The sequence below is a fragment of the Scleropages formosus genome, chromosome 1 (assembly GCF_900964775.1).
Source record: "Scleropages formosus chromosome 1, fSclFor1.1, whole genome shotgun sequence".
NCBI lineage: Eukaryota > Metazoa > Chordata > Actinopteri > Osteoglossiformes > Osteoglossidae > Scleropages > Scleropages formosus.
In genome coordinates this window covers 48,540,387-48,562,820 of record NC_041806.1, presented here as the reverse complement: position 1 = coordinate 48,562,820, position 22,434 = coordinate 48,540,387, and the positions used below count along the sequence as shown (strand labels likewise).

The window sequence follows — 22,434 nt, the reverse complement described above, 5'->3', positions numbered from 1 at the left end:
TTTCTACAATGTTATGATGGTGATTATAAGGTTAAAGCAGCAGATGATGGGATCTGGTGCAGCATTTCAGTACTGCTGTTCCGCAGCTTTCTGTTCCAGTAAAGGCAGTGACCCTCTGGTTTCATGTTCGGCTAGTATTCTACACTTGGTATTCTATTTCATACACTCCTACTCTAGGAAGATGTAAACTTGTGGGGGGGGGGAATCCCTAATATACAATTAGGCAATCATGCACCTTATGGTTTATAGTATTAAGGGACTTGTGGGAAAAAGTAGACTTATGTGACAGGGTTCTATTCTGACAACCTCACCATAAATTTCAGGAATACTATACTATTTAAACATGTACAATCTTTTTAATGTTTGTGGTATATTTTCAGTTCCCCCTTAGTGGTATATAAAATGTGATGGTATGAAACTGGTCAGTATTTGCTTAAGTATGGATTAGATCCAGCTGGAGCAGAAGGATTCCCATAGGCCTCATAAAGAAGGAGAGCTGGCACCAAAGCATTTCTTAAGTGGACAGGTTTTAGAGGCTGTGTACCAACCATAGGCTACAGCATAGAACACTGTTAGTAACATTATCAAAGCAGCTGCAGAACCATGCGTTTCACTGTGTAGGAGTGTTCAGGGGCCTTGTGGGACATGCTGTTTTAGTGCTCTTTTCAGGAACACAAGATAATCAGCCCAGGTACCATCTGAAGGATTAGACCAGGAAGGGGATGAAATGAAAGTAACCCTGACTGCCTCCTTTCAGTACTAGACAAGGTGAGGTAAAATGTATAGTATATTCTTTAATTGGGAAAGAAGTCTAAAAATCCAAAGCAAGTTTTTTTTTTTTTTTTTTTTTTCCCCATTTTAATGTCAATATTGTCAGAACATGGTCTACATAGGTCTAGATATAAATTACATGACTGTTAAACACTTCATTTTCAAAAGGAGTTTTTAGTTTTGAAGACTGATAGAAATGTAAAGTTGTCTTAGAGCAGAAACATTAATGGTCATTAAAGCAGAGCAGTAAGGTGTACATGAAAATACTGTAGTGTGAATATAAAGATTTCAGACAATAACATGGTTTCATATAAAAGACATGGGAATTCATTGTGCATTATGCTGTAGTAACCTGAACTCAAACGGCAAGAGATGCATGGATATACCTTCTATTGCAGGGGCTTGAAAAGGAAAAAAACTAGTGTTGAAAGCACCCAAATAATTGTTTTGAAAACTATTGACTTCAAACTTTTCTTATGCAATTCCATCTTGTTTTAAACAGTACTTGCATTTTTTTTTGTATTTCTCAAAAGTACTGAAGAGTTGCAAGGTGTGTTGCCTGGAATTTAATGAGGATTATCAGCCTTTGCAGTCCATGATTCACATTTTAGAACTGGTAAAACATTGATGGTGCAGGGCGGTGAGCGATGGTCCAGTGACAGTTTTGCCCCCAAGGTAACGTGCATAAGAGCAACAAGGTAAGGTATGAAAAATGGGTGTGGAAGACTTTCTCTCCACATACTATAGCACCAGTGCTTCACGGGAAGGTCGCTCATCACATTGACGACGAAGGCACGTGGATATTGGTTCCTGGAATGAGATTCTCGTCCTTCCCGTCAATCAGTGGGTCCCACTGATTGAAGTCTTTATCCAGAGCTGCAAGATAAGAGGATTAAACTTATCTTTGCTTAAGATGAAGACATTGTACATTTGTCATCTTTTCTGTGGAAAGTTATTGGTTCAGCGAAACATTTCTTGCAAGTTAAAACATCTGAGATGTGGTCAAAACACTTATTTCACACTACATATTTATACATGCTGTGCCCTTCAACGTATTCTCCCCAAAATGGTTTTTTTAAGGCAGACACCAGTGTGCAATACTGTTTCCAACAATCATAATGAGACTGAAAGGAAGATTTCATTATATCTCAAGCATCTAACAATGTGAAAGCAGAACATGGTTACATGACACTTGACTTTCAGAATTACTTTTGAAAGTATCAGAAACGCAAATGTATATCCAATTACTTTGAAGGGAACAACACAACGTGTGGATCTATTCCCTAAACTATACCGACTCTTAGTAATACATTGTCATGTACTTGCTGGTCAGGTTTTGAGGGGGGAAAAAAAAAAAGAATTTCAGCTAAAGCTATAATGAAATACTTGATTCAAAAATCAGAACAAAGTTAAGACTGAATATAAAAATCACCTCCACAACTTCCTACTCAATTCAGATTAAAGTAATTCATCACAGAAGCATGTCTTTTTTTAGCTACGTTCACATTTATTCAGTTAAAAGCTTAATTAGTATATTCCTCTATGTGTATGGTTCTGTAAAAGTAGGATATCTATAATACACTATACAGCTAACATTTAATGTAACTGACACATAACAAAAAACACCATTTCAGCCTCTTTTTGGAACCCAATTGCTGACCGATTCACAAACGTGTATGAAGTTCATTTTTTTTTTTTTTTTTACTGAAAACTAGATATGAGCTGTAAACACCATGCAAATGGGTTAAACTAAGGTGGTCCCACATTCCTGTTTTAGTGCCAGCTAACAAAAAAGTGGAAACGCTGCTTTTACTCTGCACCAAACCAAACTCTCCAAAAAAAGGTCAGTGAAGAAAAGGCAAAAATAAACTTGAATTGTACTTGTTAGAAAATTTGTAGCACATACATTCATAATTCAAGGAGTCTAAAGTTAATATGCCCTTCTATGTGTAGTCTATTTTATGCTCTCAATTAGAATATATCAAGTGACATTTATATGGCGCTCTGAATGTAAAAAAATTACTTGTATTACTGGACATAAAAATTAATACTCACAGAGGTGCCTCTGGAGGAATGCTAAGGATGCCTTATTAGAAAGATCCATCGCTAGGTGGGGGTCAATGTCCCCCTTCAACTTTAAAACCTTCCCAATCCAGTTGCCCGTAAGGAAGGTGAAATCTGGAAAGCTCTGGTGAACGGTCCCCCTTTAGGAGCGGGGAAAAAAAGGGTTAATACAAAACAACGTTTTGTTAGCCTGTGCAACTGGGACACAGTTTTTTTTTTCCAGATCAAACCTGATTGTTATCATTTTTCTCTGTATGGAGGCGGAGTCAAGTTTTCGCATACGGATGATATTTCCCGCCCACTGGAACTTCTCAGAGTTAATGAACAAGATCGGCTGCTTCACGTTGGGGAAGATTTCTTCCTTCAGGGGGACCATCCAGGTGTCCAAAGCAACTCCACATCTACAGCGGGATGGAGAAGCATTTCATTCTACAGTAACAGCTATGGGTACAAAGATGTGTACGCTTTAAATACACCTACCATGATTCTTTCAGTATCCACTATATATTGTGCCAGTCAGAGTTGTGAAATAGGTCAGTTGTGCGCAAGGTACGTACTTGAAAGTGAGCTCCTTGCAAAGTGTTTCAATGACGGTGGCGCCTCCGAAAGAATGTCCCATCACAGCGGTTTTACACAGGTCCAGAGAGTTCTGATGGGAACAAACACGGCCGTGTGTCTAATGAAACCGTGGTGCCCCGGTGGTACAGATGGTGACTGAACACATCAACTCCTGCACCATCCCTTTGGTTTATTGCTTATTGCACAACCATTGTACTGAACTCTAAAGGATGCAACAAGCTACAGCTTTATCTTAAGAATCGCACTTTTGTGCAAAAGGCTTGATATGCAGGATATGATCTGTATCCTGCATCTCATCTAAATTGGCATGTTTTACCAACATCACTGTGTTACCATGGCACTGACAAAATCTTTCAATTGCTACTTACAAGAGCATGTAATAAGATGTCAACTATAATAAAATAAAATCCTAACCCTGTTAAATTAGCTACAATAAAAGCTCTTAAGCTTGCATTACGTATACCTTTAAGGAAGACCAGTCAAACTCCGATTGTAAGACGTTGGTGACAGATTTTCCCGAGTTGATTTCGTCGAGTATTTTCAGTGCTCTAATGCACTCGTTCGCTCTCTGTTGAACCTGCGAGACAGAAGACAGAAGCTGAGAAACTCAATGGAGAAGTTCGAACGACCTCTGACACGGCCTATGCCGAGCATCCCGGAGTATCCCTGTTTTTTTAAATTGCGTAATCACTTAGCACGGTTAAATTAGACAGCGATGTATTTCACGATTTTACTAAATTTGAACAAAAAAAAAAAATCAGGACTGTAGCATTTGGATTCAGAACATACGGTGTGTTGCTCCACATAATGAAAAAGGCAACAGGTCTATGGGGGAAAAAAAAAAAAAAATGATGCACTTTAGAACTAAAGGTGTTCTCACCTGGTTATTGCGAAGGGAGAATTCTTCTTCCCCCGGTTTCAGTGCTCTGTAATACATCCAGACTTTTTCCAGGTTCTCCTGAACCGGTTTCGAGTTTTTAGTATCTGCTTGATGTGCTTGCTGCTGCATCTGCGAATTCTCTTTAAAATAGAACGTCGCAGAACCTGATTCATCCCTAAGCAAAAAAAAAAAAAAAAAAAGACAATTGTCAACATGAAACCAAAATCTAGACTTTTGGATCCTTATAAATACATATACACTGACATATATAATTATGCAGTATCATTTTAAGCGGTTGGGGTCTTAATATTACATATGGGTATTATATAAATATAAAAAAAAATGTTCCTGTACGTTTATGTATAAAGCATAATTTATGCAAACTTTTTTTTTGAACATGTGGCAAGGAAGATGTGTAAGATTTATCTAGTGTGTTGCCTGGCAGACCAGCATGACACAGACACCCGTGACTCGCTGTCACATGAGACAAATTCAAACAAGCATTGTGCCCGAAAGCCGTATGCGTATAGGTCAGGGGAAGTCGACTACCCTTTATGATGTCCGTGTAGCCTGGTCAGCAGAAACGTGATGACCTGGATCATGCCATTGTCTGCAAACCCTTCACACACTTGGTGAAATAAACAGCTGCGACTCGTACGAGTGACAGCAGAGTGACCTCTTCCATTGTTTGTCGCGATCACACAACTGCATCACACTTAATCCCTTCCTGAGCATCACTCGGAGCACTGCGCTCCACAGCGGACATACTGTCTTACTGGGGCCACCATAGTAAGAACTTTCTGGGGCCTCAAACCAGCAGCCTTCAAGCTACAAGTCTCTCCCTCGACCTTACCTGTGCTCCACTGAAGCAACTACGAATCCTCTGGAGGCAAGTTCTGCACATATTGCTGAATACAAGGTTCTGATAGATATGGGAGACAGAAAACAAAACGTTAACATAGTGCGTCATCAGATTCATCTAACACCAATGTGATGCAGTTCAGAGCAGATATGTGGGTTCCGGCAAACATACCGAAAAGCACCAAGTCCATGGGAGAAGATAACCAAAGGGTACTTCCCATTTGACTTGAACGGTGCCTCCCAAAAGGCAGGTATTCTATATGACCCTGTCAAAGCAAGGGGAATTTTGCAGGAATAAAAATTTAGGCATGTGTAACAACTTATGACAGTTAGATACATAAACACGCCGTGCAAAATACACGTTAAACATACTCCTACACAGAGAGATCTTGACAAGATCGGTGGTTCTATTGCACAGTTCTGTGAAAGCATCAGCGCAACACGTGATAATGCAGAACGCTTACCATAGAGATAGTTAAAAATCCTTTCAGCAAAGGATCTGTTAATCTTCATGAAATCGGCAAGTCCGTCAAAGTATTCCTGACTTGGGATCCAGCAGGGCTTCTCAGAACTTGGTGACGGTTCACATGGATAATAAAGCCGAAAAAAACTCCCCTAGCAGTACAAACGGACTTGAGTCAACAAGGTGTCAAAATTGAGATTAATATGATATTAAATTATTAATACAATTATTGAATTGTGATACAAATAACCTCTCGCTGGGATTAACGCAGGGTTTCTGAGCTCTTAGTAGTAAAGCGAGAGAAAGAAAACTTGCGAGAATCTGCCCTTGAAGATGACAAACAATACAGCCTGAGTTACTTATCACTTATGATTTTAGTAAAGTTAGGGCTGCAAAACTACAAAAAAAAATTCAGCTCCCTGAGGAGGTTGTACAAAATGTGTCAGATTCACATCGTAACTGGTTAAAATCAGAAGACCCTGAGGTCTTCAAGAATTGCCACTGTGCACCTCTGAGTCACGGTTAGGGTCTACAGCTCCAGGCCTCAAGATTCACAACCCTATGGATAGTACGATCATTTTTATTCAGCGGCCGATTTACCCCGAAACACCAGTCGATTTACTGCGGAAATGATTATTTCGAGAAAAGCTTTAAAAAGACAGTTGATGATACTCTGGCTCTTGACAGCTGGATGTAGACACCCTGGTAAAAAGCAGGGATGTCAAATTCTTCCTTTGCAGACCAGCGCTAAGCTACATCAAAAAGTGATCCAAATAAAATTTATATTCTAGCTCTGATTATTAATACTATTGATAATACTGTAGAGCAGCTGGTAATGTAATGGCTAGAGCTGCTGCCTTTGGATCCAACGTCTGTAAGTTTGAATCCCACCTCCAGCTGTAGCATCCTTGAGCAAGGTACTTACAATAAAATTCCTCCAGTAAAATTAGCTAACGGTATAAATGGGTAAATTACTGCAGGTAACCTATCGTTGTACGTCCTTATGGAGAAAAGCGTAAGCAAAGTAAATAAATGTAAGTGTAATACGCATTTATGCGATCACCTGGACAGTGTGGTCAACCATGAGGTCGGCACAGCCCACTTGATGAGGCCCTTTTCCGGGTGGGATTCCCAGGGTGTTGGAGCAGTTTCCCATCACCGCAACCTGGGTTCTACCAAGCATAAAGACCACAGGGAACCTGCAAAAGGAGAAACATGTGTTGATGGTCAAAACCCAAAACAAGTTTAAAGGATCTGGACAGTTTTACATGGATAAAAGGGAAAAGGGAGAGTTTAAGAGGAAGCGGAAACCTAAACGCGTACGCACTCTTGTGTACTTGCACCAGTTCAGGTGATTTCGAAAGGCACCTGCACAGGTAATGAGGACAAGTCCGATTAGGAGGATGACGTCACAGAAAGTTCTGTTTTCAGACACATCTCATACACGTACTATGAAAACGTGGTCCGCGAGAGACAAGCGCAGCGCAGCGCAGCGCGTTCCCCCCCCCCCATCATCAGTCAGTGCCCTGGCCACAGCGACGATGTTTTACAGTATAGACTAGTCATATCATATCATATGGAGGAAGCAGAGGAGCGCGCAGAAAACCACGATCATCATAAACACACGCTGTGTGTGTGTATCGGAACAATGTGGAAAGTCCGTGAATGTCTACAATCTCTGCATTTAACGGCAGCAGAACAGTTAAATATTTCGAAAGCTGTTTGTGTGCGCTGTCTCCTTCTGCGCGTGTGTTGTGTATGTAACTAAGTCCGCAGATCCGAACTGCTCGAGCAAACAAAGGAGCGAACCTTATATTTAAAAAGACTTTAGAAGTTTAGCGCCGCTCTCCGATCTCGGCTCGATTCACCTGCTCGGTCGCTCGACCCTATTTCTGTTCCTCGCGAGCACCAGACGAAGTTTAAATCCAGCGCAGGAGCGGAGCAGCATGAAGTTCGTCCGCAGACGCGGCGGCGGCGGCGGCGGCGGCTGGGGGGAGGAGTAGGAAGAGGAGGAGGAGGAAGGTTGTGCCCGTGGCCGTGGCTCCTTTCGGGAGGGGCTTAAGGTGCCTCCTCCTCGCGCGCCCCGCGGCTTGCACAGTCGCCGTCCACCCCCGCGACCCACGTCCCCACGCCACGGCGGCCCGCCGGCCCGCCGGCGCGCGGCTTCCCGCGGGACCCGCGCGCTCCACACTGGACGCGTTGCACATTCCAGACTCCAAGCTGTGCGCTCGCTCTCCCGCGCCAGTTACGAAATCGGACCCGAAACCGACCGACATCATCATGTGATCAAAGTTCTCGGACATCGAGGTTCTCAAAACGATCAAAGGTCTCGTATTGATCGCGGCTTGCAAAACACATCACCGGCGGGACTCGGCTCCGCGCGGATGGCCTGCTTGCCTTTCTACACGCAAACTTTCCTTATTCGCGGTCTTACTCGACCTCCTGTCGACCGATCATTTAGCTGTAATGACGAGGCTGCCTGCAGTAAAAACACAGTGGAGCTCAACTCTGGCGAAAAGACACTTACATATATATATTGTCACGACACGTGTATATCTGAGTCTGTTACAGTAAATGTAACACGTGTAGTGTGGTATTCTTAAAATGCTGTTGACCATTTTACACACTGTAACTTTATAATGTATATATTAATATATAATAAATTACCAAACAGTAAGAATGTGTTCAATCTCCGTGGGGAGGTGTGGCATGTTTACATCGAGCACTGTAAATGAAAAAAAAACCCTTGATTACAGCACGATTACAGAGTATCCGTAAGACTGTCGCAGAATGACATCACGCATAAGGCGGGGCGGGAGGACAAAAACTACGCGCATGCGCATTTGTCTCCGTTTGCTCTCGTTTTTCACGTAAATTTTTATTTATTTATTTATTTTTTTTTAAACGCCTTCGCGCTTAAAGGTGTAACCACGGCGACCCAGAATGAATTATTTACTTTAAAACATTACGTATAAAGTTAATAAAGGGGCAGAGAGTATCCTAAGTTAACTTAATGTGAGTGGACTTATGTAATCATGTATTTTTATCCAAAAATATAGGTGTAAAGAATTGGGATAATCTTTTTTCCTCTGGCGACAGAAATATATATTTTAAAGTTCTTCTGCTTTAGCAGCACAAAAGGGACGAAGAAGGGGTTATCTCCCCTTTACAATCTGTGGTAACTTTGGGTTATGCGCTGCTCCTCTTGTGTAACATGAGCTCGGTTTAGAAAACAGGAAGTTTGTCACAAGAGCACGAGACCTGGCTGCTTCGTTGCTCAGGAGTGACTTGACTTGTTTTTCTAAAGCAGTCTGAGTAATTGTCTCACCACATTTCATATTTCAGCGTGCAGATCAGCTGTCTGCGAAAGCTGATCGGGCCTTGCCGTTCCTTTCGGGTGGGACGTTTTCGGCTGAGGGTTCGAACCCGTGACCTGTTTTCAGACGTTTGCCTTCGAAAGCCCTCCTGCAAAGTGATTCTCGAAAGTGACGCGCTTTTCCCTGTGTAAAGTGTCTTGGGACGGTGTTATTTGGAGTCCCCCGCTACCCTTACATGTAACTAGCTCTTCAGTTGGGTCTTCGTTCACAGGGAAGCTTTTTGCGTCCTGCACTAAACACTGATTTCCGAGAGGTGGGTACAGTATTTAATAGCAGTGCATGAGTAAAAGTAGTCATCGGAAATTGACTTGAATAAAAGTTTTAAAAAAGTACCGGGTCAAAGAACTGCTTAGGTAGTGACGTTACTTGACGTAAATGATGCGCTGTGGGGCACCAGCACTGCACAAGAGAAACGGTTGATGAAAATGGAAGACGTGGTATTCATCCGCGAGCAGTTTAGGGTAAATTCATTGCTCGAAGGCAAAACTGCAGCGACGGGAGCGGAATTCAAACCAAGAACCGTCACAGGTCGCTACCCTCGCTGCTGGACTACTGACAACACCATAATAAGAAAACACAGAGATAGAGTGACACCGTCCAAATAGCTAACGGAAGAAAAAGGTCAGTCATTTGACATGATCTAAATTCAAAGAAAGGTTACACTCTATATGGTCCGTGACCTTCAACAGACTTCCTTTACTCAATCAGTTTAGCTGATTTGAGAGTTATGAAACTAGACCAAAAGTTACTCAAGTATGTCAAAACAAAACATTAGCAAGCATTTCCCGGAGCGCAAGCTATATAGCTAGTTTACTGCAGCTTGTTATATAGCAAAGTTGTTTAAGTGATATTCCACAGATACTGTTGACACTGACACTGGGATTAAAAAGCAAGCAGGATTAGTGAATAATTAGTGTACTATTAGCAACCTGTGGAAGAAATTTCTCTCTCCACCCGGAACCGATCAGCCGCAGGAGTCCTCTTCACCTTAACGCAAAACACTCGGACACACAAAGACTTTTCAGGACAACGTCGGCGGATGGGAGAGCCCAGAACAACTGGATGTCTCCCCGATCGTTCCCTGTCGCCCTTTTTTATTTTAAAAGGTTCATGCGTAATGCATTTGTAGGCGGCACAACAGCTGTGTCAGTACTCTGCTCCCGCAGGCGGATATAGCCAACACCCAACATTCCTGTTTCTCTTAAGTAGGCCTTGCTCGCAGGTAAGGCAAGGACATCCGCGTGTGATAACATTTGTTTTGCAAACAAGACCACATTCCTGCCTTTATCAGGTCACCTCGGTAAGCACGACCACATTTACAAAGAAATATTACCAGTTACTATGCTTAACAATTTCTGTGACTGATAAATTTGAACACCACACGCCATAACAGGAGAAGAGCGATAACTTATGTTACATATTTCTCGAGAGAAGAAATTGAGGTCATGTACAGTTAAAATGAAGATTCTTTCACGAAAAAGGTTGACAACGTGTGAAGTGAAGGTGGATGAGTAAGAAGCTCACATTTTAAGGTCAGGGTGGATGAGTAGACAGTACAGTATATGCTTTAGGCCAGATTACCCACACATAACCACACTGCTGAGTGCAACGGCATGAAGTGATGTGCCACAGGGAAGGAACTGGTCAAAAGTGGGGGAAAAAAAAAATCCATCTTTATTCCAAAGTTATGTTCAACATTAAAGTATCAAGACTTCATATATCGTATTGATTTGTTGTTCACATAATTAGAACTCAAATGTTTTTTATGACATTATTATAGGTGGGCGGTGGTGCAAGAAAACATGGGTTCAATCTCTGCTTAGTCTGTGTGGAGGTAACGTGCTCTCCATGTGTCTGCGTGGGTTTCCTCTGGGAACTCTGGTTTCCTCACACAGTCCAAAGACATGTAGTTTAAGTGTATTGGTGGCTCTAAATTTGCCTTAATTTGTGACTGGGTAAGTGAGTGTGTCGCTACCCTGCGATGGACTGGTGTCCCAACCAGAATGCACCCGGTGATTATGCGATAGGCTCAGGTTCACCTTGGCCCTGCTTAGAAGAAACAGCTATTGACATTGGATGGATTGTATCATATGGGAAAATCTGTCATAACACAACCCTGGATGCAGCCTTCTTATTAAATTGAAATAGATGGATTTAAATTTGTGGAGACAGCTTACTTTTATTTAATTTGTTTATTCAGTAGGTTATTAATTTTTCCCAAATCAACTTACAATGTTGTGGTACCTACAACTATTTACCCATTTATATAGCTGGGTCATTTTACTGGCAGCAATTTAAGGTAAGTACTGCTTAAGGGTATTACACAACTGGTAATGGGATTCAAACCTGTATCTTTGGGGGCCAAAGACAGCAACTCTAATCACTACTCTACCAGCTGCTAACAGGGGTTTACTTGACCCCTTTGCCCAAGTTGACAAACAGTGCTAAATACATTTACATTTATTCATTTAATAGCTGCTTTCCTTCAAAGCGATGTACATCTTAGAAATACACCACACTAAAATTCTTGCGTTCATCAGCAGAACCTTTTAACACTGTCACACACACACTGAGGGCTGTTTAGAAACACCAGTTCACCTGAAACGCATCGTCTTTCGACTGTCAGAGGAAACTGCGAAGAACATGCAAGCTCAGCACATACTAGCACATACTGTGCCACATTTGAACCCACGTTCAAACCCTCAGTACAGCCAAATGTAGGGTACAACCTCATGTAGAGTAAGTGGAATGAAGATCAGAGTTGCTAAATGTGTTGAAGTCTTACTTTGTACATTTTTATTTATTATAGCTGTAGCAGACTGTGTAAAGCAATGTTCACAAAGTGGATGATCCTCTTAATTACTGCTTTTATAGCATTTTGCAGGTTTGCTGAGCATTTCGTCACTCTGCTAAACACCCCTTACGACTTTTATAAGTTGCTGTGGAGAAAATTTTCCGTTCAGTTATGCTTAGTGTACTGGTGCAGGAACTCATTACAAGGCTGCGTCAGTTCATGATAAGGAGTTAACCAGCCTTTTCCAGCCCACTTGACATGTTACCCAAAATATATCAAAATTATATCAAAAATGAAAACAGGATGTGCTGCGGTCAGCTGTTGCTGATGATAAAATCGAAATCCATTTAAAAAATATCTTTAAACCAGTTTGGAGCAACAATAACGTCCATAAAATTTTGCAAGTGATGTACATGCGGTGGGAGGACTTTTGCGGATGCGTGAGATGAATAATTTAACACAGAACTTGTCTGTAGACCTTGTGCTTTTGGTAATAAAACATTAAAATGCCGATATGAATTGTGATATGAATTTTGATGACCTTTCATATCATCAGTGGGTAATGACTGAGGTTTTACTGACTGCAGGGTAGTTAACACACTCATTCTCTTGGCCAAAGGCTAAAGTTCTGTTTGTCTCGCTCAGCTTTTCTTTATACCTGTTCAGAATCTTGGGTGTTTAGTTATTTACACCATGTCAATAATCAGGCTGTCCCTCTTCATTACTCTCCTTGTGGTCTCCAGTGCTTATATTGTAAGTATAACCGTGTTATGGATATTTTACAACTGTTATCTGTTATCATTGTATATTATATTCAAAATATTTGACCATAAATAATTTGTATTTGCATACTTTCCGCACAGATTCCTTTATCATCCCAAAGGACCGGTAGGTTTAATTACATCACAGAAAATTTCCTTTAACAAAGCCACAAAAAACAAAACAAGAGTTGTTTATGCAGTTGAACCGTTTCATAATTTTTGGTATTTCTTTTCAGATATATATGCAGATGAGCAAAATGACAACATGGGAAATCCGTACGTCAACCTGGGTGAGCTCAGTGATGTCTCAGGAGATCTAAAAATGAGTACCACATTGGTGTATAAATACAGCGTTACTGTTGACGCTTTGATTATCGGAAAGGGGAACAGTGCAGAAATAATGAGAATTCCAGTATATTTTAACCTGTTTACATGTATTCTGTTTTGTATCTAGGTGCGAAAACCCCCCTAATTGAAGGTGATATAGCACTCCCCGTAAGTACAGCTGTTTAAAGTATATTTTATTGTATCTGCTACAAAACTGTGTCAGAAAACAGTCACGTTTTAATCCACAAACTGTTTGTTCACCATATTTAAGTTTTATGTTAATGTTAATTTCACTGAAAGCCTCAAATTGGCTTCGGACAACTGATAGCGTAGTGGTTCGAACTCTTGCCTTTGGATCTGAAAGTTGCTGAGTTTGAATCCCACCTCCAGCTCTAGTACCCTTGAGCAAAGTACTTTAAAGTGCTCCTGCAAAATTACTCAACTGTATAAGGGATATTGTTATAGGTACCTTAATAAGTTGCTTTCGAGAAAATTGACAGCTAATTGAAAAAATGTAAGTTGTTTGGTTTTTTTGTCTTACAGGCTGGACGCAACGCCCTCATCAACACAGCTTTCAGATGGAAATTCCCCGTTCCTTATATCCTGGCCGACAGCCTCGGTAAGTAGACAGTTCTGGGTAAAATGTACATATTGTAATGTCCAACTGAAGTAGCTTCAGGCCCAGCTGAAAGTGTACTAGTCATGGCAGGACACAGTTGTTTGTCCACTGTGGGTTTTCGTTTGATCATTGTCCCAAATTAAGGAATTTTGACATCCATGGTGAGTCTTTCCATCCTGTGGACAACCAAGGTATATTCCCGTTTTGTTTGGGTAAAACTCGGCATACTTAAGAGACTTGCGCAGAACATTGCAAAACTGAGCCAACTTTGTCAATGACGTTCTGCTGGTCACTTTGCTGTGGTGAAAATATTGCAATATTATTGGATGATGGTATCTGTACGTGTGAAGATCACACTCCTGCTATGGTGTATAAACTTGAGATATTTACCTGTTTTTCTGAAGTTATTATGTCATTGCATGCAATAACGCTGCTTGTCTGACCTGAGTAATTAATTAAAACTACTTTAATTTTGGAGAAGACTTCAGCTGAGTTCCGGTAAGGTGTTCAATCCAGCAGCACCTAGAAGAACCTGAAATCCTCTCAGAATCAAAGTAAAATTTGTGTACACAAAATGCACTGCAATCCTGCTATGATATAATTTAAAAAAATATCTGTAACACATTTTCAGATCTGAACGCCAAAGGAGCTGTTTTCCAGGCCTTCGAAATGTACCGCCTCAAGTCTTGTGTTGATTTTAAGCCATATGACGGAGAGAAGACATACATCAAGTTTGAAAAGAAAGATGGGTATGGTTGAACCCTAACCTTTATTTGTAATTTAGGAATATTCATTTCACTTTTAGGGAAAATGTCAATTATATTCAGTGTCTTTTGTGAAAAGTTCTCTGGTACCACTGAATGCTCTTTAAGCTGGGTGGTTGTGGTCCCTCAGGTGCTGGTCCATGGTGGGAGACCAGCAGACAGGCCAGACACTCTCTCTCGGCAATGGGTGCGATCATAAGGCTGTGATTGAACATGAACTTCTCCATGCCCTGGGATTCTACCACGAGCAGTCTCGCAGCGACCGGGACGACTATGTGGACATCTGGCTCGACCAAGTCCTCCCAGGTCAGGTTCTGGATCCGTGTTCCTGTTGCTGTCCAACTTTGGTTCTGGAACACTCATGTGTCTGCTTACAGCTTTTTGTCCTGAATGAGGGAACCATGCATTGTGACCCAACAAGAAGACACGCACGCACGCACGCACTGAACCTGCTTGTCCCAAACGGGGGTCACGGTGAACCAGAACCTAACCCAGCAACACAGGGCGCAAGGCTGGAGGGCGAGAGGACACACCCAGGACAGGATGCCAGTCCATCACAAGGCACCTCAAGCAGGACTCGAACCTCAGACCCACCAGAGAACAGACACAGGCCAAACCCGCCGCACCACCACGCCCCCCTCCAAGAAGAAGAGATTTTGAAAAATATTTTTTTGAATTTTATTTTTTGTCTTTAAGTTGAAGTGTCAATGACAAAAAAGAGAAAGACAAAATATTTATTGAATATTGTGACGTACAGTGCTCTGGGTTCAGATGGGGCAAAGAAAGATGCACAGGCAGCATTCATGATGAACATTTATTTGAACACCAGCACACAAGGAAATGTGCTCTCGGCCCAAGGACCCCTTTTCCCCAAGGACCTGCGCTTCAAGCCAGCCTTCCCACCCTGCTTGGCACCCCAAGGCTTTCTCTCTTTCTCACTGGGAAACACTGTCACCCCATTATTTTCCCCATAAGCCACCCCAGTGGTTGAACACTTATTTACATTTTACCCACAGTGTAACTCTTTACAATAGACCCATTTCGCACTAAAACTTAAGGTAACGCAGGTCGTTACAATATTTTCATTCAGTAAAGGGAATTGTACATTTCAGCAGTTGTATATTGGTGCTGCAGGTGACAGGGTGGTTAGTTGTCCCTTTGCCAAATCACTGCTTTGATCAAGGTACTTACCCTGAATTTATACAATCAAAATTATCGTACTGTACAAATGGGTAAAATATTGTCTAGCTTAGTGAACAATCCTAAAATTCTGACTCATCATCAGAAAAAGCATCAACTAAAATAATAGATGTGATGTAAATATAAGTATCCATTTTGATTTTGGACATTTTAGCGGAATGGACAGTTGTGTAGAATACAATTGATATATATACTGTGTTTAACGTAACTTATGACATACTCTCAATACCACATTTTCTGGAGCTGCACTAAAGATTTTCACTCTTCTCTACATGTTATGTTGACGATGATGTGACAATAAAGCTTGACTTGATTTGATTTGATAAAGCTTGATTTGTGTGAATAATTTCCTGCATTTTGCAGGTTTGGAGCACAATTTCAATAAATACGACGACAGCTTCGTCACTGACCAGAACACCCCCTACGACTACGAGTCCCTCATGCACTATCGCCCGTACTCCTTCAACAAGAACGACAGCATTCCAACCATCACTACCAAGATCCCCGAGTTCAACAACATCATCGGGCAGTACCTTGACTTCAGTGCCCTGGACGTCCTCAGGCTCAACAGAATGTATAACTGCTGTGAGTGATTAAACATTTATTGTTAGTTGGGATTTCTGTTCTTTACAGCTGCTATGAAAATGTACTTTGCGTCATTTTGAGTGAATGTTTTTAAAGTGTGGGGCAGTAGGAGGCTTAGTGATTAGAGTCACTGCCTAAAGTTTCAGGTCTGAATATTCTTTCTGCTGTAGTACATTTACTTAAGGTACTTACCCTGAATTGATAGAATGCGTTGGGTATGAGTTTTCTTTGGCCAAATATTCTCCTAAAGTGACACTAAAATACATTTATTGTTAACGGGAGCTGCTGGCTCTGCCAAACATCAGTGCCATCCTGATTTTGTAGCATCCTCCCTGACGCTGTTGGACCAGTGTGCATTTGAGTACATCAGTATCTGCGGGATGATCCAGAGCCACATTGATGATGCGGACTGGGTCCACACCCTGGGTACTGCGGGAGCAGAAGACCATACAGTTGCCGGACGTTGCAGAGGTGAATTCTGGTCGCAGACTCAAAGGAAATCTCAGCAGACCACACTGTTTCACACTGATGCTATGGATGCGGCATATTGGTGAAGTACCTGGTAAAGTACCTCACCCGTCACAGTAGTGCCCAGTTCAACCATTCTACCCCCGTGTCTGCAAACCAAGAGATGGACAACTTCAGCTTCTCCTTTTCAGATACTTTTCTTGCTGTTTTCTGTAACAGTTCATCACCATGGCTTGTTCTGCTGTGACGTTTCAGACGCAGGCTATTTCATGCACTTCAGCACGAATGAAGGAGCTGCCGAGCAGTCAGCCCTTCTGGAGTCGCGCATTCTGTACCCAAGGAGGACCTTCCAGTGCCTGCAGTTCTTCTACAAGATGACCGGCAGTGTTAAGGACAGGCTGGTGGTGTGGGTGAAGATGGACGATGGGTCAGGGAACGTGCGGAAGCTCAGGAAAATACACACGTTTTGGGGTACCTGTCCTAAAATGGACCTTGACCCACTTGACTGGCTTGACATCCAAGTGTGACCCTCACAAATATTGAATATTCAGCTAAAGGCTGTCCAACATATGACCTCTTAGTAATTTTACAATTTTTCATATATACTATACCTACCATATATCAATGATATATAATTTAAAAACATATATTTTAATACATGCCAGGTTAGGCTCTGGCTCCCCGCGACCTCGTATGGGACAAGTGGTTCAGACAATGTGTATGTGTGTGAGAAATAATGTTTTTTTCAGTTTAGACATATAACTTGTTATAATTTCACTGGTCAACAAAATTTTAACTTTTTTTGTTCCACAAACTGAAATAGGTGTACTTTATAATACTTTTTATGCTGAATTCAAATCTGTTTTCAGAATTTTTCTATCAGGCAGGGTTTAAAAAGCAATTAGGTTTTGAAAAACTGTATATTAGTTATTCATAAGTAAAGCTGTTATTGCACCTAAAATATGTGCAAGCTTACTTGTAAAACATACCAGTGTATGCTTTTTGGCTGCATTTGGCCTCAGGAACATCCCTCTTCAGTGTCCAGCATTAGTCTGCCGACATGTTGAGACTCCACTTGTCTTAGTTGCGTTTTTCTATATCAAAAAAGTCTTGGTGAAATCTTTCGCCATGCTCATCAATGACTGCCCCAAGATTGTCTTGGAAAAAGTCCAAGTGTGAATCCAAAAAGTGGATTTTCGGACTCATATTGCACCCTTTAGCTTTGTATGAAGTCAACGGGTCATTCACAACTTCCCGGTAGTTTTCTGATTTGTGATTTCCTAAAAAGACTTTGCAAGTCCTTTTAAATGAAAGCCATGCAGTTTTTTTCAACCTCATTAAGCTCTTCACTGAATTCTACATCTCAAAGCAGTTCCCTGATCTGGGGTCCTACAAATAATCCCTCCTTGATTTTAGCATCACTCATCCTGGAGAATTTATTCCAAACATATGTCAATCCACCGCCGGCTTTATTCATACCTTTGACGAAGGCCTATGTTCTCATCAACAGACTCATCATCACTCAGTGTCATGTTTTTTGGAGGCTCTGGCACAGGTAACTCCTGACTGTGAGGTACTGGCCTCAAAGCAGATGTTAAATGAAGATATTTAACATTATGTTTGGATTTCAATGTTATACCAGTTATTTTTGTCAGGTAGAAGTCGCAATCCAAAACGTGGTCTTTTGGTTCTCTTGGAATCATAGGAATGGCAAAAGGAATAAGGCGTGAACCTTTTGCCATGCTGTGAGATGTCTCACACACGTCACACATGTCACACAACAAGCATCAGGGGCCCAACTTTTATCCTGGGCACCTGCTTTACAACCAAAATAATGCTCATAACATTTTTTAATCAGGGGTGAGAAAGAACATTTTTTGATTTGAATGTCAATTCACCGCAGTTGTAGCAGAAAGAATTGGGGCTAGTTATACAGTTTCTTAGCATTGCGGTTTCTCCACAACACTGAAAAACACAACTCAAGTACAAATCTTGAAAAGATTGGAAAACACACTACACCGGAGATGTTTACACAGTGAGCTCTAGCTGGCGACTGACAGGGAAATGCTACTCATGGTTGTGGACTGTTTGCATGTCCCGACATGTCAAGATGAGTTTCTGCAGACCCCCTAGTGACCCACCTATCTAAGCTTTTGCTTTCAAAAATAAGCTATTGTACTTCACAAACAATGAAAATAGCTGTGTTTTGCAAACTTTTTGTTTGAAATGCCCCATATAGTACGGGTACCAATATACTATACAGTATATTATGTAAATATCTTGATACATAAAAACTATGGGCGATGGATAAATTCTGAAAACATATTTGAATTCAGCATGCAAAAATATGTAGAAAACAGGCTTTTTTTTTTTCATGGGACAAACAAACTTGTTGACCAGTGTTTTTTATACATGAAGCCCTCAAACCAGTTCAGAATAAAGACTGTGGCCCCTGGCTAAAAAAAGGCTAGCTTGAACTATTAATTTGGAAATGCACAACACTTATTTTTTGCATAAACACATTAAAAAAATTTATACAAAAATATTACAGTGAGGAAGGGGGTGCGGTGGCGCAGTGGGTTGGACCACGGTCCTGCTCTCCAGTGGGTCTGGGGTTCGAATCCCGCTTGGGGTGCCTTGCGGCGGACTGGCGTCCCGTCCTGGGTGTGTCCCCTCCCCCTCCGGCCTTACGCCCTGTGTTGCCGGGTAGGCTCCGGTTCCCCGTGACCCCGTATGGGACAAGCGGTTCTGAAAATGTGTGTGTGTGTGTATTACAGTGAGCATTTACAAATACAAAGTAATATTTTAAAAGGCGAATAGCACAGATGTGAGTGAAATGAATGATTTTAAATAAATGTGTAGATTATCTGTTATTTGTTTGCTTTTACCCAACAGGGGATAATGACCATAACTGGAAGATTGCCCACGTGCCCCTAGAGGTGGGCGTGAAATTCCGATATGCTTTCCAAGGCATCCGTGGCGATCCCGCTCAGTCCAGTGGCGGGATTTTCATTGACGACATCAGCCTGACAGAGACCCGCTGTCCTTCAGCCGTCTGGCAGATCCGCAACTTCTCCAAAATCCTGGAGAATTCAAACCGCAGTACAATTCTGATGAGTCCGCGGCTCTACAGTCCCGAGGGCTATGGTTTCGGAGTCATGATGCGGCCTCACTCCGACTATGAGGACTACACTGGGGGCTTCACTGGCTTCTTCTTCCACCTGGCCAGCGGTGAGAATGATGGTGCTCTCCAGTGGCCGGCCCTTTACCGACAGGCCACCATCACGGTGATGGACCAAGACCCGGATGTCAAGCTGAGGATGTCATCTGCCCGTAGTCTGACCACAGACATGAGCCAGAGTGAGTGTTCCTCCTTGACCGTAGGGTAACGATCGCAAACACAGCGGTTCAAAGATCTACCAGATTTACCAGCATTGTGAGAAAGACAGTTTTCAATGAGATATTTAATTTCTTAGCTCCCGAAGGCAAGCTGTTTTGGGAGAATCCCTCCAAAGTGGGAACATACGACCCATCTTGTCAGTGCTACAGAGGAGCCTCGCGAGGCTGGCAGAGTTTCATCAAACACTATGATCTGCGTCGCCGGAGCTACATGAAGAACGACGATCTCATCGTTTTCGTTGACTTTGAAGGTAGGTCAAGCCTGGAAAGATCTCACAGCTTCCATGAAACAGATAAGGTCAATTTAATAGCACGGTACAATTGACTTAATGAATACTGACAGTGACCAAAAATGTGTTCTTCTTAAGATCTGACAAGTCTGATCAAAACAGAAGTGCCTGTTAACCCAAAAGGCTAACTGGAGCACTCCTCACAACCAGAGAGAAAAGACAGGTAAAGAGGAACGCGTCTGAGTTTCGCATTTTCTCCCGCGTTCAGCATTTTTATAGCTGAGCTGCAAAAATTCTGGGCACTTCTTACAAAGGAAGTGACTTCATTATTTTAGAGGAAAATTGGGAACTTGTAAGTAAAAGCTGTAGTTTTAAAATTGCAGACAGTGAGGCTATGGCTGTTTAATTATATAACCCCAAAAATATTGCCTTTTTATGTTTTTTTTTTAATGTGTCCTTGAGGTTAGCATGCACATAAAATGGTTTATTTTTTGTCTTTCTCAGGCGAGCTGCAGCTTTTGTTGCTTTGAAGCAAACTTTTGCAGGAAAAAAAGCAATCAAATGGAACTGAACATTTGCAAACTTCATCAAGCCATTCTGAGCTGTTTCTAAAGAGACTGTGCAGCTTTTATTCAGGCACTTTTGTTAAGAAATATTCCTGTATCTGTGTAATTTGATTTACAGAGGATCTTCCTGTATCAGCAGTCTGTCATTCAGGTGTATATTTGAATGTCTTTCCATTCTAAATTAACTGAAAGTTTTTGTAACATCTACATGTGTGACATTGCAAAAATGAGCATTTTATCTAAATAAAGAACCACGACAGCCTATGAACCTTCCTATTTATTTAATCTGCTCGGCAGGCTGCGCCATATTAGATGTCATCGCTTTGTTTTGATCCTTCTCTCTTCCAAGGTCCTTCAGAAAACATGATATATCTCTATATTATGTTCTGGGCAGAACAATCTGACCTTAGATAATCAGTTTTCAACTCCAGTGGAGTACCACATAAAACTGAAACATGCACCTACAACTAGACATTCACCATTTTTATTGCAACCTAGATGGGTATAAACATTTCAAAATTCATGACCAGGCACAGATTTCGCTAACTCCAGCCTGATTCCAGCATTCTCCCTGTTGAGAATCTTTGACATAATGATGAAACAGATCATTAACTACTACTGTGACCTTACTAAAATAATTTATTCAAAACATCATGAGACCATGCAGCTCCTTTTGGGTCCGCTGACAACATCCATATACTGTAACTACAATCAGTTGAATCACAAGACCTTCCACACAGCTTTAGAGAGTACAGATGGTCCCCAAGATACGATGGTCCAGCTTACGATTTTTCAACTTTACGATGGTGTGATGGTGGTTCAGTAGAAACCCACACACACACACTGACTGAAACCACTTGTCCCGAGTGGGCTTGCAGGGAGCCGGAGCCTAACCTGGCAACACAGAGCATAAGGCTGGAGGGGGAGGGGACACACCCAGGATGGGACACCAGTCCATCGTAAGGCACCCCAAGTGGGACTCAAATATCAGACATCAGAGCAGGCACAGGCCAAATCTGCTGCGCCACCACGCCCCCCTTCAGTAGAAACCGTACCTCAAATTTAGAATTTTGATTTTTTTCCTGGGCAAGTGATATGCATCGCTATACTCTCTCACGATGCTGGACAGCAGCAGCGATCCGCATCTCCCAGTCTGTCACGTGGTCACTAGTGTATTCAACTGATACTCTACAGTGTTCCGTGTTGCCAGCTTTTTTTTTGGATACCCCCGTATCTACGTTGTGTTTTGTGCATTCATCATATCTATAAAACACCCATCTGTGTCTCCTGCTACCGGTGAGAAGAAGAAGAGGAGGGCAATTCCTCTTGAGGAGAAACTCAACATAATTGACCAGCTTGAAGGCGGCAAGCCTGTAATAGCCATTGCACGTATGCTAGGCTATGATGTTCGGTAGGTTAGGTGTATGAAATGCATTTTTGACTTACGATGGGTTTATCAGAACGTAACCCTATATGTCGAGGATCGTCTGTACAGTCATTTAAGAGCACTATTAAAGCATCATTAATAGATGTGCCAAAATTAATAGGGTTGTTCTATTTCATTTATATCTGGATTCAGACCTTTAGGTTGCCTGCTGATAGTAGGGCATTTACTGTTATCTAAACTTGCTCAATCTTGGCACAAATAAAAGTGTGAATTAAAGCTCTTGTCAGGTCTTGTCGATGCTGCAGTATTTTATGCTCATTTGGTACCTGGTCAAAGGCT

General features: G+C 41.8%; 2 protein-coding genes across 7 annotated transcripts; one reads left to right on the top strand and one right to left on the bottom strand.

Moving 5' to 3' along the window:
- Positions 1-829: 829 nt before the first annotated feature.
- pla2g7 (phospholipase A2, group VII (platelet-activating factor acetylhydrolase, plasma)) lies at positions 830-10,811 on the bottom strand. Of its 4 annotated transcripts, none has more exons than XM_018730346.2 (11): positions 9,925-10,811; positions 6,682-6,817; positions 5,620-5,770; positions 5,328-5,421; positions 5,148-5,216; positions 4,295-4,469; positions 3,878-3,991; positions 3,393-3,484; positions 3,066-3,236; positions 2,827-2,975; positions 830-1,647 (listed from the first exon to the last, which is right to left on the bottom strand). In XM_018730346.2, the coding sequence occupies exons 2-11, from the start codon at positions 6,799-6,801 to the stop codon at positions 1,547-1,549; spliced, it is 1,236 nt and encodes a 411-aa protein (XP_018585862.1). In that variant the 5' UTR covers positions 6,802-6,817; positions 9,925-10,811; the 3' UTR covers positions 830-1,546. The 4 variants fall into 4 exon arrangements, with proteins under 4 accessions (XP_018585862.1, XP_018585861.1, XP_018585864.1 ...); XM_018730345.2 differs by lacking the exon at positions 9,925-10,811 and adding an exon at positions 8,286-8,773; XM_018730348.2 differs by lacking the exon at positions 9,925-10,811 and adding an exon at positions 7,487-7,774.
- LOC108921075 (meprin A subunit alpha-like) lies at positions 7,877-20,964 on the top strand. 3 transcript variants are annotated; one of them, XM_018730342.2, is made up of 14 exons: positions 8,971-9,616; positions 12,653-12,677; positions 12,787-12,840; positions 13,005-13,045; positions 13,421-13,496; positions 14,128-14,245; positions 14,391-14,566; positions 15,824-16,045; positions 16,370-16,516; positions 16,769-16,984; positions 19,409-19,873; positions 19,990-20,163; positions 20,281-20,365; positions 20,647-20,964. In XM_018730342.2, the coding sequence occupies exons 3-13, from the start codon at positions 12,816-12,818 to the stop codon at positions 20,328-20,330; spliced, it is 1,710 nt and encodes a 569-aa protein (XP_018585858.1). In that variant the 5' UTR covers positions 8,971-9,616; positions 12,653-12,677; positions 12,787-12,815; the 3' UTR covers positions 20,331-20,365; positions 20,647-20,964. The 3 variants fall into 3 exon arrangements, with proteins under 3 accessions (XP_018585860.1, XP_018585858.1, XP_018585857.1); XM_018730341.2 differs by lacking the exon at positions 8,971-9,616 and adding an exon at positions 11,330-12,542; XM_018730344.2 differs by lacking the exons at positions 8,971-9,616; positions 12,653-12,677 and adding an exon at positions 7,877-7,944.
- Positions 20,965-22,434: the final 1,470 nt, after the last annotated feature.

Bases quoted from the DNA above. Each gene is read 5' to 3' on its own strand.
- pla2g7 (XM_018730348.2), bottom strand. From the start codon at position 7,566: ATGCTGCTCCGCTCCTGCGCTGGATTTAAACTTCGTCTGGTGCTCGCG. The intron at 3,992-4,294 runs GTGAGAACACCT...TCTGTCTCGCAG, and splicing joins TCTCCCTTCGCAATAACCAG to GTTCAACAGAGAGCGAACGA. The intron at 2,976-3,065 runs GTTTGATCTGGA...CCGCTCCTAAAG, and splicing joins AGAAAAATGATAACAATCAG to GGGGACCGTTCACCAGAGCT.
- LOC108921075 (XM_018730341.2), top strand. From the start codon at position 12,483: ATGTCAATAATCAGGCTGTCCCTCTTCATTACTCTCCTTGTGGTCTCC. The intron at 13,046-13,420 runs GTAAGTACAGCT...TTTGTCTTACAG, and splicing joins AAGGTGATATAGCACTCCCC to GCTGGACGCAACGCCCTCAT. The intron at 20,164-20,280 runs GTAGGTCAAGCC...GTTCTTCTTAAG, and splicing joins CGTTTTCGTTGACTTTGAAG to ATCTGACAAGTCTGATCAAA.